The sequence below is a fragment of the Leucoraja erinacea genome, unplaced genomic scaffold (genome assembly GCF_028641065.1).
Source record: "Leucoraja erinacea ecotype New England unplaced genomic scaffold, Leri_hhj_1 Leri_1132S, whole genome shotgun sequence".
NCBI classification, from domain to species: Eukaryota; Metazoa; Chordata; class Chondrichthyes; order Rajiformes; family Rajidae; genus Leucoraja; species Leucoraja erinaceus.
Window position 1 is genome coordinate 24,202 of NW_026575377.1, and position 19,650 is coordinate 43,851.

At 50.6% G+C, this 19,650-nt stretch overlaps 1 protein-coding gene across 1 annotated transcript; it reads right to left on the bottom strand.

Annotated features, from left to right (window-relative positions):
• Positions 1-15,658: 15,658 nt before the first annotated feature.
• LOC129715353 (BOLA class I histocompatibility antigen, alpha chain BL3-6-like) lies at positions 15,659-19,229 on the bottom strand (the record flags this gene model as incomplete). Its single annotated transcript, XM_055665230.1, has 5 exons — positions 15,659-15,769; positions 16,512-16,559; positions 16,935-16,964; positions 18,485-18,592; positions 18,944-19,229. Coding segments are annotated over 4 exons (471 nt in total), but the record flags the coding sequence as incomplete, so codon positions are not given.
• Positions 19,230-19,650: the final 421 nt, after the last annotated feature.

A 19,650-nucleotide genomic window follows, 5' to 3' on the forward strand; every position in this document is an offset into this window, starting at 1 on the left:
TACACATACCTTTATACTCATAAACAGCCGTAAGCCACATGGTAAGTCATTTTCCATAACATGAATAAAGGAACACAGTTTACAAGAAAAATAATGAAGTACCTTAGTTAGGTTAGGGAGGCAAGGGAGGAGTAGGGAGGCAGACACCTGCCAAAGCAACATAAGAATGTATGTTTGATAACACACAGACTACAGGATGATAGCATGAGAATGGAATATCACAAGGACGAGAACGGCTCTTATCCATGTTCTCTCAGCTGGTGCAAGGCCGGTCTGTAACGGCACTTATCCGTTCTGTCGGTTGACTGCAAAAAGACTGCAAAAATGCTAACATCTTTAAAGCATTTTCATATGTACAGTCCACGATAGCTATTGGAATGAGTTTTTCTATAATGTATGCTGTCATCATGTTCGACAGTTAGGTGGAAGGGCCTGATCCTGTTCTATCCTCCTCTGGGTTATGTGTTTTATAGGGAATGGTGGTACCAAGAGAATATTGAGCTAAAGAGGATCTTCAATGTGAAGGTCTACGGACACCTGTATTTGGAGAAAATCCTTAAAATGTATTCGGTTAGTGATCGTGGGTTGTGCTCAATGTATTGTTAATCAGAATCAGCAACATGTGTGCTCTTGCAAATCGCATCATTGGCCCACTGGGATTGCAGGCGGCCACCAAGGTCGATTTAAATCAGGTAGCTTCTATTTCGCAGACAGATGTGATAGAAATTGATGATGTTTGAATATTCAGTATGAAACAAATGATTCGTAAATGATATTACTTTTCGCATAGACACTGTGTTGCAGTAATTCAGTGAGCCAGGAGCATCCCTGGGGAACATAAATATGCGACATTTCGGCTCAAGATTCTAACTCATACTTGTTGCAGTGCGTGGGCGGGGGGCGAGGAGCTAGGAGAGACATGGGCGGGAGGGGGGGGGGAGGAGAGCTAGGAGAGACGCTGGCCGGGGGCGAGGATCTGTGAGAGAGGTGGGGGGGGGGGGGTTGCGCGGAGAGCTGGGAGAGACGTGGGGCTCGCCAAAGCCGGGCAAGTGGCAGATGTATGCAGGTTCGCGGTGGTTTTGATCGGCGGATGATTGAACAAAGGGCAATGATGAAAAAAGATAAGGAAAGATGATCATTTGCAGATCTTGCCTCGAGTAATAGACATATGTGTTGCATTACGACCTCATTTCGCAATTTGAACGCCCAGGAACGAAGGAGTTTACAGAGAATGGCAGCTACTGTCCGCAGCACCACAGATGCAAATTACCCCACTATCCAGTGGATCTCTGGGAGGGACTGCCTCAGAAAAGACACCCGCTATCATGAAAGACCCACGCCATCCTGGCCGCGCTCTAATTCAATTCTACGATTGGGGCATGAAATCGTGACCGCGTGGTTCTAGAATAGCTTCTTCCCAACACTGTCAGCCACACGTCACAGCAATAACCACAGCAGCTTTAAAGTCATCTGGACTTTCTATGTTTGCACGAAGCACTGAGAGTTGTTATTTGATGCATTAGGGATTACAGGTATTATGTGACTGTATGTTTAATATTGAGTTCTATTGTTTTGTGTATTTCGTTTCTGGCCATGTTAGGCTGCTGCAAGTAACAATCTCCTTATTCCGTTGTCGGTTCATTTGAACAATGAGCACGTTTCACACTTTTGACACACTTAGAAAGCAATGATCTGACCAAGCCGACAGCACATAGATACGAGCGAAGTCTCAGCGAGGAATTGAATGCGTGAATGGAATTGAATTGAATGGCGTTGAATTCTGACAACTCGGAAGTTATACAACGTTTCGGGAGTTAAATAGAAGTCGGACATCACCGGTAAATGTCGGGACAACAGAACAATTGGTGAACAGAGATCCAGAGGGATACAAGTTCCGAGTTGACTGACTTCGATGACTGTATCCGCTCTGTTTTGATCATGGGGAAAGTCATGGAGATATCTGGTCAGTCAATGTAAGTGTCTTGAGGACAGGAAGTGTTACAGCCGCTGGGATGCTGACGTGAGCGGACGAGAGATAGAAATAAGAGAGAGAAGGGAGAGAGAGAGGAGGGGGGAGAGAGGAGGAGCGAGAGAGAGAAGGGAGGGGGGGAGAAAGAGGAGGAGAGAAAGAGAGTAGGAGAGCAAAGAGGGGAGAGAAAGGGAGAAGGGGAGAGAGAGAGAAGGGAGAGAAAGGGGGAATAGAGGAGGGGGAGATAAATAAGGTAGAGAGAGTGGGGGAAAGAGGGGACAGAGAGAAGGGGAGCGAAAGAGAGAGAAGGGAGAGAGAGGAGAGGGGGAGAGAGAAGGGAGAAAGCAAAGGGAGAGCAAAGGAAGAGATAGAGGGTAGAGCGAGAAGAAGGGAGAGAGAAGGGGGAGACGAGAGCGTGGGGGTCATTTTCCCGCACAAACCATAGGTGACTGCGCAATCTGAACCCAACCTCCAAGTTGTAAGCGGCCGAAGATGCGCATCCCTCGGGACAGCCCCCACTCTCCCACGGCCACACTCCGCGGGCTGCGGGTCGGGTGGAACGGAGGTGGGGTACAGTATTCATCCCTCCAAGGTGAAGTGATGGACGCGGGGGTCTGGACCAATCCCTGACAAGTCCCGCCCCCCGGCAACGTCATGTTCGTTATTTGACTTCTCTTTTGAGCGGCAATCGGTCCGTTTGCTTGTAGGCGACGCCGCCTTTCGAGTAGGTGGTATTTCGGCAAAGCGGCCTTTGCAAAGCGGTGACTTTGTTTTTAGGCGACGCAGACTTTCGGTTAATTTGCCTTTAGGCGTTCCGCCCTCTCGGTTAGTTTGCATTTAGGCGTCCCACCCTTTCGGTTAGTTGATGTTTCGGCTACGTTTCCATTCCCTGATTTTGCGCTTCGGCTTCGTTTCCATTCGGTTATTTGGCTTCCACTTCTTTGCTTCGGCTTCTGCCCCGTCGGCGCCACGTCCGGGTACCAAAGCCAGTCAGAAAATACAGAAAGTGACATTGATAGGTGTTCGTGATTAGCAACAATATTTGGGCCAATTCAAACTGTTTCACACAATGAATTGTCACAAGGCCATACAGACGGACGGAATGGGCAGTCCTAGGTATTCTCCATCAAAACCTTCGTATCATTGGAAGATCGCTAGGCTCTCGGCATTGTCAGATGTTGTGAGACGTGCAGCCGTGCAGAGCTGCGCTATTTTGAGGGAGAGCCTGAATAAGGATCACGCGGTTATACATCGTCGCTGAGGCTTGGATGTAAGAAGATCCCGCCTGCCCAGAGAGAGTCGTAATATCATAAACATATAGTTTCGTCACACACGTCGCCCTTCGGCCCATCTCATCCATGCTGATCATGTTGGCATGTTGGGCTTGTCACATTTAGAGCCATGGATTCAGAAAACACGAAGAAAGGACCTTGGCCCAACTTGCCCATGTCGCTCGATGCTAACCACACCTGCCTAAGTTTGGCCCAGGTCCCTCTGAAGGTGTCCTACGCATGTTTCTGACCAGATATGATTTTCCTGTGGTGAAGGGGGCTTTTGGTACATTTGACCTTCATCGGTCAGTGTGTTGAGGTAAACACTTGGGAGGATATGGTGCCGTTGGACGCCACGTTGTTGAGGCCACGTTTAGAGTTGAGTTTTTGGTCAACCTGTTACAGAAACGATTTTATTCAGCTGGAAAATAACCTGGAACTACACAGTGGGGGTTGGGGTTTCATTCCTTAGATCACAGAAGGCTGAGGGTTTATCTTATAGAGGTGTATAAAATAATGAGTGAAATCGATTGAGTGAATGTTCTGAGTATGTTACTAAGAAGAGGAGAAGCAAGAACCAAACGTTCATAGTTTAAGTTGAGAAGATGAATAATAGGAACCTGAAGGGCAACGTTTTCACCCAGTGTGCGGTGGGACTATGGAACGAGCTGCCAGATGAGGTAGTTGACGCAGGTACTAAAACAATATTTAATATACGCTTGGACAGGAACATGGGCATGGAATATTTACTAGGATATGGGCGATACGCGGGCAATTGGGACTGGTTTAGATTCAGTATCTTGATCTGCAGGTACACAAAAATGCTGGAGAAACTCAGCGTGTGCAGCAGCATCTATGGAGCGAAGGAAATAGGCAACGTTTCAGGCCGAAACCCTTCTTCAGACTGATGGGGGGTAGGGGTGGCGGGAAGAAGAAAGGAAAACGGAGGAGGAAGAGCCCGAGGGCTGGGCGATGGGAGGAGACAGTCCGAGGGCTGAGGAATGAGAGGAGACAGCAAGGACAAACAGAATTGGGAGAATTCAATGTTCATGCCCGCAGGATGCAGACTCCCCAAGCGGTTCCTCCAATTTCCGGTGTTGCTCTCTCTGGCCGTGGAGGAGACCCAGGATAGAGAGGTCGGATACGGAATGGGAGGGGGAGTTGAAGTACTGAGCCACTAGGATGTCAGGCTGGTTAGTGCGGACCGAGCGGAGGTGTTCGGCGAAACGATCGCCCAGCCTCGGCTTGGCCTGCAGCGACGAGTTTTGTTAAACAGCCAGTTTCCGTGCTGTCTACTTAATTGACTCTATTTGGCTCATCACCCTATAAACCTTCCCCATCCATACATCTCTGCAAATAACATAAGATAAATAATTCGCATAAAGAGTTTCATTCTGCGGTGTATGTTGTTTGACGGTTTACACAACTTCCCGAGACATATGTCTCATTTATACATCTACTTGCGTGCATGCACACCCTTTCAATTTTGTTCAATAGTGTTCGAGGCAATTACATTTGTAATTTGGACAAAATATACGGTGTATCATTTAATGCAGTTGGTTACTGTGGCAACAGGAACCATGTGCCATTTGATCACGTGTTTCAGTTCCTCTCTGAATTTTCTCTGAGATACAGCATAAATAAAGGTGTTCGTGGAAGAACTCAAAGACTTCAGCATGTACCCGGATAACTCAGCAATGTTGAAGGGGTCATTGCAATTTCCATCCAAAAATAGCGTGTCAGTAAATTGCACACATATGTAACATATCAAATTAACCATCCACAAGAGAATAAAGCTGCCAGAAATGGCGAGCAGCAACACGATGGATTTTCTGCGGTTCTCTATCTCTGGGTCAGTGTGCTTCACAGTACTGTTGTTTCCACGTAGTCCGCTCCTCACTCGGTTCGCCAATATAATGTGTCTGATGGTCAGTGAATTAAACAGCAAGATCAACAAATAGGGAGCAAACGGAGTCAAGATCGTTTCCAGCCACAGAAATGCGGCCCAAATGGGTAATGTGTAGAAGCTTGATTTTACATAGCACGCCCACTCAACGCCATTAACTACCTCCCGTGGTTCGTATATGAAATAGTACGGAATGTTTTCCACGATACTTGTACACAATACCACCGCTACCACGATAGTCACATTCTTTTCAGTACAATGTTTTGTTCGTAGCATTTGATGGCAAATCGCAATAAATCGGTCGAAATAAAAGCCACAGTGAGTCACACTGAACAGTCCATGGAAATAAAAATCGTGGTTACGGTGGTGAGATTGAAGAAGGAATGTGTAAAATATGCAATAATAATCTGATATAAAATGACAACAAATGTAATGACCATCAGGTCAGCGACGGCCATTCCCAGCAGGTAACGAGAGATGCATTTGGAGAGACCGCACTTTTCTCGGGACAAGATCATGATGGCCAACAAATTTACTGCATAAAACAGATGTATATTAATAATGATATTCGATATGAGAAGCCGAATAGTGATGTTTCATTATCTGGATTAGAATTAATTGCACAATATTTATCTGATAGTTTTAGTGGGAAATCGGTTGCAATTGTGACAATTCGGTCAACTCCGACTAGTGGGTCTGGTCTTTGCAGCGCTGAAGTCAGAATGCAGCTGTAGATCAGATACGTATCTGCTACAGAGCCATGAACCAAGTACTGAGCGGGAGGTTGGTCTCGCTGAATTGTGCTTTATACGAAGCATGACTGGCTTATATAACGCGGCTCCATTCATTGGCAAAGTGGCCGCTCACCCCGGTTGGAGGTGTCTTTAAAGTAAATAATTTTGTTGGAGGTGACTTTAAAGTAAATAATTTTATTGTATTGTTTCTTCATTCCAAAGATTTGAAATAATGTTTCATTTGGATCTAACTGGGAGCAATACATTAATTCATTCTTGTTTTTTTTTTAATCGTTTACTTTGATTGTTTAAAATATTGGAATTATTCCCGGTTATGGATTCCCGTACATACCGCTGACAGGAAGGAATTGCCTAAAGCTCTGGTGACTGTTTTAAGTAGGAACTCATGATTCATTATTTGGGATGCTGTCATGGCCAGTGCAAAACTCCACTTTAAACGACTAACGCCAGAGTGATGTCTAGAGCTCGACTCGACTCACGTCGGCAGAAAGAACGAGTAAAAATGCAGACAGGCAGCTGTACGGTTGCGGGTTATGGGCAATGTTGCCAAACCAAGTATCATCCTTCTTATTATTACTTACCATTGACTCTACGTCCGCATCAAGTAGATCATTTGCAATTTTGTCTCCAGAGAGTTATTTATATTTAAAATATTGTTTACAAATAGTACAGTGCACCAGCAGGTCGTTCGCTCCTCAATGTCTGTATACGTTCAGAAAATCTCCTCTGCCAGTTCGAGATCCAGATCCCTCCATTCCCCGCCTAACCATCGGGGGCAGATTATTATCTCAACGGGGTTAGGTTAGGTAAGGGGGAGGTGCAGCGAGACCTGGGTGTCCTTGTACACTACCTTGTAGTGGGGAAACTACTAGAGTCAGTTATTAAAGATGGGATAGCAGCACATTTGGAAAGTGGTGAAATCATTGGACAAAGTCAGCATGGATTTACGAAAGGTAAATCATGTCTGACGAATCTTCTAGAATTTTTCGAGGATGTAACTAGTAGCGTGGATAGGGGAGAACCAGTGGATGTGGTGTATCTGGACTTCCAGAAGGCTTTCGACAAGGTCCCACATAAGAGATTAGTATACAAACTTAAAGTACACGGCATTGGGGGTTCAGTATTGATGTGGATAGAGAACTGTCTGGCAAACAGGAAGCAAAGAGTAGGAGTAAACGGGTCCTTTTCACAATGGCAGGCAGTGACTAGTGGGGTAGCGCAAGGCTCAGTGCTGGGACCCCAGCTATTTACAATATATATTATTGATCTGGATGAGGGAATTGAAGGCAATATCTCCAAGTTTGCGGATGGCACTAAGCTGGGGGGCAGTGTTAGCTGTGAGGAGGATGCTAGGAGACTGCAAGGTGACTTGGATAGGCTGGGTGAGTGGGCAAATGTTTGGCAGATGCAGTATAATGTGGATAAATGTAAGGTTATCCATTTTGGTGGCAAAAACAGGAAAGAAGACTAAATGGTGGCCGACTAGGAAAAGGGGAGATGCAGCGAGACCTGGGTGTCATTGTACACCAGTCGTTGAAAGTAGGCATGCAGGTGCAGCAGGCAGTGAAGAAAGCGAATACTATGTTAGCTTTCATAGCAAAAGGATTTGAGTATAGGAGCAGGGAGGTTCTACTGCAGTTGTACAGGGTCTTGGTGAGACCACATCTGGAGTATTGCGTACAGTTTTCGTCTCCAAATCTGAGGAAGGACATTATTGCCATAGAGGGAGTGCAGAGAAGGTTCACCAGACTGATTCCTGGGATGTCAGGACTGTCTTATGAAGAAAGACTGGATAGACTTGGTTTATACTCTCTAGAATTTAGGAGATTGAGAGGGGATCTTATAGAAACTTACAAAACTCTTAAGGGGTTGGACAGGCTAGATGCAGGAAGATTGCTCCCGATGTTGGGAAAGTCCAGGACAAGGGGTCACAGCTTAAGGATAATGGGGAAATCGTTTAAAACCGAGATGAGAAGAATTTTTTTTTCACACAGTGAGTGATGAATCTCTGGAACTCTCTGCCGCAGAGGGTAGTCGAGGCCAGTTCATTGGCTATTTTTAAGAGGGAGTTAGATGTGGCCCTTGTGGCTAATGGGATCAGAGGGTATGGAGAAAAGGCAGGTACGGGATACTGAGTTGGATGCTCAGCCATGATCATATTGAATGGCGGTGCAGGCTCGAAGGGCCGAATGGCCTCTACTCCTGCACCTAATTTCTATGTTTCTATGTTTACACCAGTCACTGAAAGTCGGCGCGCAGGTACAGCAGGCAGTGAAGAAAGCTAATGGAATGTTGGCCTTCATAACAAGAGGATTTCAGTATAGGAGCAAAGTGGTTCTTCTGCAGTTGTACAGGGCTCTGGTGAGACCACATCTGGAGTATTATGTACAGTTTTGGTCTCATAATTTGAGGACATTGTAATTGACGCAGTGCAGCGTAGGTTCACGAGATTCATCGCTGGGATGGCGGGACTGTCATATGAGGGAAGATTGAAAAGATTAGGCTTGTATTCACTTGAGTTTAGAAGGATGAGGGGAGATCTTATACAAACGTATACAAAAGGACTGCACAGGCTAGATGCAGGAAAAATGTTCCCAATGTTGGGGAAGTCCAGAACCAGGGGCCACTGTCTCAGAATAAAGGGGAGGTCATTTAAAACTGAGATGAGAAAAAAAATCACCCTGAGAGTTGTGAATTTGGCGAATTCTCTGCCACAGAAAGCAGTGGAGACCAATTCACTAGATTAATTTAAAATATAGATAGAGCACTTGGAGGTAGCGGAATCAAGGGACATGGGGAGACGGTAGGCACGGGTTACGGATTGTGGATGATCAGCCATGATCATATTGAATGGCGGTGCAGGCTCGAAGGGCCGAATGGCCTCTACTCCTGCACCTAATTTCTATCTTTCTATGTTTACACCAGTCACTGAAAGTTGGCGCGCAGGTACAGCAGGCAGTGAAGAAAGCTAATGGAATTTTGGCCTTCATAACAAGAGGATTTCAGTATAGGAGCAAAGTGGTTCTTCTGCAGTTGTACAGGGCTCTGGTGAGACCACATCTGGAGTATTGTGTACAGTTTTGGTCTCATAATTTGAGGACATTGTGATTGACGCAGTGCAGCGTAGGTTCACGAGATTCATCGCTGGGATGGCGGGACTGTCATATGAGGGAAGATTGAAAAGATTAGGCTTGTATTCACTTGAGTTTAGAAGGATGAGGGGAGATCTTATACAAACGTATACAAAAGGACTGCACAGGCTAGATGCAGGAAAAATGTTCCCAATGTTGGGGAAGTCCAGAACCAGGGGCCGCAGTCTCAGAATAAAGGGGAGGTCATTTAAAACTGAGATGAGAAAAAAAATCACCCTGAGAGTTGTGAATTTGGCGAATTATCTGCCACAGAAAGCAGTGGAGACCAATTCACTAGATGAATTTAAAATATAGATAGAGCACTTGGAGGTAGCGGAATCAAGGGACATGGGGAGAAGGTAGGCACGGGTTACGGATTGTGGATGATCAGCCATGATGACACTAAATGTAGATGCAGGCTCGATGGGCCAAATAGTCTCCTTCTGCAGCTATTAACAATGTTTCTATGTTGCTATGTTTCTCTGTCACCCATTCGATCTCTCCAGAGATGCTGCCTGCCTCGCTGAGTTACTGCAGCATTTTTTTGTGAGGACACACACCTTCCCTGTCCCCTAGACACGGTAGGTATATTTTTGTATCAGAGTGAGACTGATCTGAAGAAGGGTTTCGGCCCGAAATGTTGCCTATTACATTCGCTCCATAGATGCTGCTGCACCCGCTGAGTTCCTCCAGCACTTTTGTCTACCTTCGATTTTCCAGCATCTGCAGTTCCTTCTTAAATATTTCAGGATTGGTTGCTTGGCGATAAACAAACCGTTCACGTTAAATGTCCACACAATAAACCAGACATGTGTCTATATCTATTAAGACACCTCACACAATCAGCTGAATTAGATCAATGGAACACAACGGGAAAACAGATGTGAATTCATTTGAAATTCGACATTTACGTCATCAAAAGCAACACATCCATTCAATAGACATGTGCATGAAACTTGCTCGCAATAACAAGTTTTACCAGGTTTTAAATGGTTTACCAGGTACCCCAATTGTTCCAAGAATGGGGTAGTAAATTCGTTCAATCTGTAAAATCACGGGTCTCTCCATGTTTTGAGGAATGATATCCTGTTCCACCCGGTAATATGCCTGGATCTTTAATAATGCCGTATTGATATATAGAAGAAGCCGCTGGTGACACACGTCTATACCACGTGATTGCATCAATTGTCTATAGACATTGCAACAAATCGGTTAATTTGTGTCCCAGCAACTGCAACACATCAGGGGAATGATTCATTCAAATTCAAACATTTAAACATCAGTGAGGACGTTTATATTTAGATCCACGTTAGAATGAACTGGAGCAAGAATTTGTGCCGGTGTGGGTGCCCTTCAGCTTGACAACATCCAGATTGTTTAGCATTTACTGGGGGCAGTTTTGCATTTTGAATTAATTTGATTTGAAATCCACCCAAAATGTATCCAAATTACTTAGACAGAGACATGAAAAATAGGTGCCTGAGAAGGCCATTCGACCCGTCGAGCCAGCACCACCATTCAATATGATCCAAAATCAATATTCCGTTCCTGCTTCCTCCCCATATTCCTTGATTCCGTTATAATGGCTATATCGAACTTTCTCTTGAACACATCCAGTGAAATGGTCTCCATTGCCTTCTGTGGCAGGGAATTCCACAGATTCACAACACTGGGTGAAAACTATTTTCTTCATCTCAGCCCAAAATGGGCTACCCTTAATTCCTATACTGTGACCCCTGGTTCTGGACTCCCCCAACTTTGGGAACATTTTATCTGCATCTAGCCTGTCCAATCCCTGAGGAAATGTTATATGTTTCTATAAGATCCCCTCTCATACTTCTAAATTCCAGTAAACATAAGCCCATCTTATCGACCCATTCTTCCATTATATGTCAGTCCCGCCATCCCGGGAATTAACCCGGTGAACCTGCGCTGCACTCCCACAATAGCAAGAATGTCCTTCCTCAAATTCGGAGACCACAATTGCGAACAATACTCGAGGTGTGGTCTCACCAGCACCATGTATAATAGATAGCAAGTAACACGCAGAAATTGAATTCTGTAAATGTATTATACATTATTCAAGATATTTTATCCGGCGTCTTCACTCTCATTTCAACCGCTGATGTTTATGCTTGTTCATAGTTACCATATTATACACAGTACTACACTACTGCAGATAGGAATTGTGTTTCACTACGAACAACTTTGCTGTAGAATGACAAATGTTATAAATCTGAATTAGGTAATTGAATCAAAATATATTTCTTTAGTCAGACCTGGGCCGTGTTCGATGCATTGTTGATCAGAGCTGGGAATAGAACTGCTCTTGCAAATCGCGAGAGCATCCACTGGCTCACAGAAGTGGCAAGTGAATTCCAAGTTGTATTTATGTGGGATAGTCTTTGCTTGATTTATTGATTCATCTAACTTCAAATAACCCCTGCATTTGCTCTCTCTCCATCCCAACCCCCACCCAAGTCGCACCAGTTTCTCCTTTTCGCCTCGCAAACAGCTAACTATGGGCTGTTTACCTAATCATCGTTACATTTTACTTATATTACATTCATTTGTTCTATATCTCTCTACATCACCATCTACATCTCTCGTTTCCCTTTCCCCCGACTATCAGTCTGAAGAAGGGTAACGACCCGAAACGTCACGCACCCCTTCTCCAGAGATGCTGCCCGTCCCGCGGAGTTACTCCGGCATTTGTGTCATTTTCGCCAAGGAGCGAAGGAGTTTATAGATAATCGCCGAGACTCTCCGTTCCATTATTCCTAGATGGATTGATGTAAATATTTAACTAAGAAATGATTAAACAATTCAGAACAACGCTGGCAATGCAGAGACGATTTACAAAGTTGTTGCCAGGACCAGAGGGCCTGAGTTACAGGGAGAGAATGAGCAGGCCAGGACTTTATATTTTGGGGTTCAGCAGGTTGAGGGGCGATTTCATAGAGGTGCACACTATCATGTGAGAGACAGTTCTGCTAAATGCACAGTCTTTTGCACAGAAAATGGGAAACGAGAACCAGAGAACATGGCTTTATGTTATAGGGCGAAAGATTTAATAGGAACCCCGTGGCTGACTTTTTTACACAAAGGACGGCGGGCAACGTTTAATATACATGTGGACTGGTACATGGATAGGGCACGTTTAGCGGGGTATGGGCCAAACACACGTAGGTGCGACGCGTGTAGATGGGGCATGTTGGTCAGCATTGGTAGGTTGGGCCGAAGGGCCTGTTTCCACGCTGATTTAATCTGACCGTGTGTCTGGGCATCTTGCAGCCGGGAGATTCAACACTGAATTCTCCAACCTCAAATAACTCGTTCTGTATTTCTGTCGGTGTCAAAATTAACCATTTCCAGTTCTCCTCAATTTGTCACAGAGTTGTCATATTTTACTCGTCTAGTCTTGCCTGCCTAGCACATCTCCCAGTTTAACTATCTGCAACAAATTGTACAGATAATGAAACACATGTCCTTGTCCCTGCCCCTGTAACCCATGTGGACGCGGCCTATCGGAGATGGTACATTAAGTCTGACGAGCGGAAAGGGGAAATGAACTTTCCTGTTAATGCGTTTGAGTTTTGATGTCACCATCTTGTTAGTAATCATTGATTTATCTGTGGTACACAAAAAAGCTGGATAAACTCAGCGGGTGCAGCAGCATCTATGGAGCGAAGGAAATAGGCGACGTTTCGGGCCGAAACCCTTCTTCAGACTTATGATTTATATGTTGTCGTTTCAGTAAGTTGTAGCAGCTTTCCAATTTTCTGAAATCGAAAATTTCCGATGTTCTCGTTTTTCTAAACCAGGAATACCCATGTGCCAAATGTAACAGCATATTAAACGCCGTTTTCATATCTGCCACGACCCCCCCCCCCCCCCCCCCCCCCCCCTCGGCAGCGCGGTCCTGGCACCCCTCATCATGTGTGTGAAGTCACTTTATCCGCCCGATTCCTTTAAACCTTCTTCAACCAATGCCCTCTAATCTTTCACATTTCAAACCTGGAAATAGTTATTGACTGATTATCTTATCGATGTTTGTCATACATTTATAACCATATAACAATTACAGCACGGAAACAGGCCATCTCGGCCCTACAAGTCCAGGCCGAACACTTATTCTCCCCTAATCCCATCTACCTGCACTCAGACCATAACCCAACAATCCTTTCCCGACCATATACCTATCTAATTTATTTTAAAATGATAAAATCGAACCTGCCTCCACCACTTCCACTGGAAGCTCATTCCACACCGCCATACTCTCTGAGTAAAGAAGTTCCCCTCATGTTTCTCCTAAACTTCTGTCCCTTAATTCTGAAGTCATGTCCTCTTGTTTGAATCTTCCCTATTCTCAAAGGGAAAAGCTGGTCCACATCAACTCAGGTAACATTCTAGTAAATCTCCTCTGTACTCTCTCTATTTTGTTGACATCCTTCCTATAAGTGGGCGACCAAAATTGTACACCATACTCCAGAATTGGCCTCACCAATGCCGTGTTCAATTTTAACATTACATCCCAACTTCTATACTCAATGCTCTGATTTATAAAGGCCAGCACACCAAAAGCTTTCTTTACCACCCTATCTACATGAGATTCCACTTTCAGGGAACTATGCACAGTTAATCATAGATCCGTCTGTTCAACTGCATTCTTCAATTCCCTACCATTTGCCATGTACGTCCTATTTTGATTTGTCCTGCCAAGATGTAGCACCTCACACTTATCAGCATTAAACTCCATCTGCCATCTTTCAGCCCACTCTTCCAACTGGCATAAATCTCTCTGTAGACTTTGAAAATCTACTTCAATATCCACAACACCACCTATCTTAGTATCATCTGCATACTTACTAATCCAATTAACCACACCTTCATCCAGATCATTGATGTACATGACAAACAACAGTGGACCCAACACCGATCCCTGAGACACCCCACTAGTCACCGGCCTCCAACCTGACACACAGCAATCCACCATTACTCTCTGGCATCTCCCATTCAGCCACTGTTGAATCGATCTTGCTACTCCACCATTAATCCCCACAAATGAACCTTCTTAACCAACCTTCCATGAGGAACCTTGTCAAAGGCCTTACTGAAGTCCATATAGACAATATGAAGTCCATTTATACACATCTCTCAGGAAAAAGTGTGCCAGAAAGATCTCCATGTATCTTCAATAGTGATTAGTCGGCAGGGAGTGAATGTAGATAGCGGGCACATAACCCTTGACTGATGAGGGGTGCAGAGTGAACGCAGGTGTAACTCATGATTACATCAGGTGCGGAATGTGGAGAGCCCCCCCCCCCTCCCACGGACACCTCCTGGCGGCCTCTAAATTCCGGATGCTGTTGATGAAAACCATGGATGAGGGAAGAGAGGATGTCACGGGCAGGGATCCAGCTCCTCTCCTCTGGTCCGTTGCCCTCCCAGTCAATCAGGTAGTGGATCCCTCTGCCACGCCGCCGGGACTTCAGCAGCCGCTTCACCATGTACACGGGGCCACCGTCAATGATGCGGGCTGGCGGAGGTAGCACAGGAGCGGGACACAGGGAGCTGGAAGATTCACACTTAACCCGGGATACATGGAAGGTGGGGTGAATACACATAGACCGGGGCAGTCTAAGGCGGACAGCAGAGCGGTTGATGACTCTGAGAACAATGAATTGATCAATAAACCGGGCGCCAACTTACTGGACTCAACGCGGAGGACGAGGTCTCGGGTAGACAGGCAGACCCTCTGCCCAGGGCGGTAGCGAGGGACAGGGGTCCGGTGATGATCCGCCCGCCGTCTATACCTGAAAGCGGTGCGGAGCAGAACAGAACGGGCCTCCCTCCAGGTCTGACGACCGCGGCGCACAAACCGCTGGGCAGAGGGAACGGAGACCTTCTCCTCTTGGTGAGGATGACGTCGGACCAGCTCCAGACGGATCCGCGGTTGGAAGTGGGACCGGCCCCGCGAGGATGTCCCGACACCTTCCCCACCCCCTCCCCCGGCGTGTCCCCACTGCCCCCCTCCCCATGGCCGTGATCCCTCAGCCCCCAATCCGTGACCCCCACTCTCCCAACGTCCATGACCCCCCCCCACCCCCCAATCCCAGTGACCCCACGTACCCCCCCCATCTCAGTGACCCCCCATCAACGAATCCCAGTGACCCCCAACCCATAACCCCCACCCCACCCCTCAGTCCCCGTGACCCCCACCACAAGCAGCCACGGACAAACACCTGGAGAACACACTGGAATTTATTGAACATTTATGTGGCGACAGTGAAGCAGAACACGCCCCCCCAGCAAAGAATCACAATCCCTGATCCCCCCCCCCCCCCCCCACAGTCCACACGGTGGATGTGACGTCACAACGCCAGGACCCCCCCCCCCCCCCCCCCCCCCCTCTGTCCGTCTCCGGGCCTCCGGTCAACCAGCGCTGCAACGCTCCAGCTGTGAATCATTCCCACCAGATGTTGATCGGGACTGTTCCCCCCTGAACCCCGTCATTTCAGGAACATTATGGGCAGCAGCAGCTCCCCCCCTCAGTGCAGGCAGTAAATGAGCAGCGACCCACAGAGCGAAGCGCAAAGTCCAAATCACCAAATCAGCTGTGGATGCGCCCATTGTTCACCCCACCCCCCCCCCCCCCCAACAGCAGAAACCCCGCCAACATGTCCCGCTCTCCACCGACGCTCCTGTACCGGCGGCGGCGACGGCACACGGCGGCCCTGGGGGAGACAGACAGACAGACAGACAGACAGACAGACAGACAGACAGACAGACAGACAGACAGACAGACAGACAGACAGACAGACAGACAGGCAGACAGACAGACAGACAGACAGACGGACAGACAGACAGACAGACAGACAGAGAGTTGGTTACAGAGCGACACAAGCCCGTCCGTGTAGCAGTAGTACTGACCCCCGCCCCCTGCCGGCAATACAACCCCCCAGCACCACAGGACAGTACAGCACAACAACAGGCCCTTCGGCCCACACTGTCTGTGCCGACCATGCTGCCAACACCAACTATCTGTCTGCGAGTCACCCTCCCCCCCGCATGTCAACGTGTCCATCCACAAGTCTCTTTAATGTCACTGTTGCGTCTGTGTCGCCCCCCCCCCCCCCATCCCCTCAATTATCAGCAATAAAACCACCCCCCACCCGGGATTAAATGCCCCCCCCCCCGGAATACCCACCCCTCCCCCGCTGGATATAATACCCCCCCCCCCCCCCCCCACACACACACACACACCGCCGGCATAACCCCCCCCCCCCCACCACACCACATACACACACGGTAGCCCCTCCCCACGCAACGGGGCATTAAACCCACAGCTCCCCCGCCGGGAATACCCCCCCACCGGGAACCCCCCCCCCACCGGGAATGATACCCACTTCCCCCTCCCCTCCCTCCAGCAGAATAAACGCCACCCCCACAGGGTTTGCGGGGGGTCCCAGTTCCTACCTCAGGCTGGATCAGAGGAGTTTGATGAGTTTTCCCCGCGCTCCGAGGCTGCGGAGGGAAGGAGCGACGTTACACGTCAACTGGCGACGCCGTGGGTGCAGTGAGGCGCGGACAGACGGACACGCGCACACACACGAGCACGGGGACACAGGGACTCGCACGGACACGTACACGTGGCGGGGACGCGCACAGACGGTCACAGCGCAGACACGTGGACAGATACGCAAGGGTCACACTGACGCGCACAAAAATACACGGGCACACACGGACACGAGCAGGAGCACACGGACACGCGCACAGACACACACGGACACGCGCAGACACACACGGACACGAGCAGGAGCACACGGACACGCGCACAGACACACATGGGCATGCGCACAGACACACATGGGCATGCGCAGACACAGACACAGTACTTACTCTTGGTGGCATTGTAGCCGCTCTTCCCCGCTGTAAAACACAGAGACAGTTGTCAACCCTCAGCTCTCAACCCAATCACACAGCGGACACGGGTTGGGCTGTGACCGGGAAGAGTGGTACAAGAGCTGGGCCCGGCTCCCACACTGGCCTCCACCCCCACATCCCATCGCCCCCCCCCCACACCGGCCCCCACACCCCCCCCGGCCCCCTCCCCCCCCCCCCCCCACACCGCCCCCCCCCCCCCCACACCGGCCCCCACCCCCACACCGGCCCCCAACCCCACACCGGCTCCCACCCCCCACCCACACCGGCCCCCACCCCACACCGGCCCCCACCCCACACCGGCCCCCACCCCACACCGCCCCCCCCCCCCCACCCACACCGGCCCCCACCCCCACACCGGCCCCCACCCCACACCGGCTCCCACCCCCCCACCACACCCCCCCCCACACCCACACCGGCTCCCACACCCACACCGGCCCCCACACCCACACCGGCTCCCACACCCACACCCACCCACACCCACACCACCCCCCCCCCCCCCCCACACCGGCTCCGACGACACCCGCACAGAGATGTCCCGGGGGGGGGGTGGGGGATATGGCGGGGTGAGGGAGAGTGAGGGGAGACGGGGGAAAGGTGTGAGGAGACACAGGGTAGGGGATGGAGGGGGAGGAGGAGGGGAGGGACGGGTCGGAGGCGATGAGGAGGGAGAGAGAGATGGGGGAGTGAGGTGGGAGTGAGGGTGGTGAGGACGGGAGAAGGTGAGATGGAGGGGGATGGAGGGGATGGAGGGGAGAGAGGTGGAGGGGATGGGGGAGATGGAGGGGGAGATGGAGTGGAGGGGGAGATGGAGGGGGGGGGATGGAGTGGAGGTGGAGATGGAGGGGGAGATGGAGGGGAGGGTGAGATGGAGGGGAGATAGGGGAGGGGAGATGGAGGGGGAGATGGGGGGGGTGAGATGGAGGGGGAGGAGTGTGGGGCAGATTGAGTTGTACTCGGTGTTTCCGCTGGGTCAGGCCACGGGGTGGAGGTGCCCGGAGGATGATGCAGACACATGCGGCGGGCGGGAGGTCACGTTGACCCGGGGCAGAGCTGCGGTTTGAGGGAGGAGGATTGGAGAATAATCCCCCCTCCCCCGGGGGCTGCAATGTGTTTGCGTTGCACGAGGGGTGGGGGAGCAGAGACTCTCAGCCCGATGGATGTCCGGCCCGAGCTGCCATGCAGAGAACCAACGGCCAAGAGCCGGCAAATGGGTGCAATGTCCACGGGCCCCTGACGGGCAGACACGGACACGGTGGGCCGAAGGGCCTGATACTGTGTTGTCTGGACCCCCCGTGTGCTCCTACCCCCGCGTGGCAGAAGGGGGCGGGCGGAGAGAGGTTGAGACGGGGGTCTGGGGAGGGAGCGGGGAGGAGACGGGAGACAGAGGGAACAACGTGACGTCTTGTATCAGAAGAGGCGGGGGTCGGGGGTCGGGGGGTCGGGGGGGGGGGGGGGGGGGGTTGAGGAGAGGACGCCCCTCCACTGTCTCCCCCCCCCACTCCTACCTTGTTTCTTCTTCCAGTAGAGGACTCCCCCCACGACAGCGGCCACCACCAGCACCAGGACAACGAGCACCAGGACAATGGTCTTCACGGTGCTGCCCGACTTGCGGACTGTCCCAGATTCACAAACACAGGCGGTTGAGAGACAGAGACCGGGTCACGCATACCCCTCTTCCCCCCCAATCATCCTTCCCCTAGTCTCACTCACCCCCCTCCCCTTCTCACCCCCCCTCTCTCTCCCGAGGCGCTTCCCTCCTCATCCACATGCCCTGAGCGCTACCCCACTCCTCCTCACCAACTCTCCCGCCCTCCCCCATCGCATCCCCCCCCCCCCCCCCTCCAATCTCCCGCTCTCCCCCTTCCCTCACCCAGTCCTCTATTCCCTAACCCTCCCCTTTGCTCTCTCCGATCTCCCTCCCCCCCCCCCCCCCCCCCCCCCCACCCCCCCCCGCCCGCACTCACCCAGGAAGACCTCGAGGGGCTCGGACAGCCCCGGGTGCTCCACACGACAGGAGAGCGGGGCGGTGTCCCCGGACTCCACGTGGGCCCAGCGGCGCTGCTGGAAGGTGCCGTCGTGGTTGGGCAGCGTCCCGTGGGAGCGGCTCTCATCCAGGACCAGGCCGTCCCGCACCAGGTTCACCTCGATGGAGCGCGGGTAGAAGCCCGTGGTGAAACACCACACGCGGCTCCCATCCCCCGACAGGAAGATGCTCACCTCCGGCTGAACTGTGGGGAGAGGCTCAGTGAGGGGGGGGGGACAGTGAGGGGGGAAAGGGGGGGCAGTGAGGGGAGGGGTAGTGAGGGGGGAAAGTGAGGGGCGGGACAGCGAGGGGGTCAGTGAGGGGGGGGGGGGGACAGTGAGGGGGGACAGTGTGAGGGGGGACAGTGAGGAGGGGGACAGTGAGGGGGGCAGTGAGGGGGCAGTGAGGGGGGGGCAGTGAGGGGGGGACAGTGAGGGCGGGACAGTGAGGGGGTGTCAGTGAGGGGGGGAAGTGAGGGGGGAACACAGTGAGGGGGGACAGTGAGGGGGGGACAGTGAGGGGGGGGCAGTGAGGGGGGGACAGTGACGGGGGGACAGTGAGGTGGGGACAGTGAGGGGGGACAGTGAGGGGGACAGTGAGGGGGGGACAGTGAGGGGGACAGTGAGGGGGGGGACAGTGAGGGGGGGG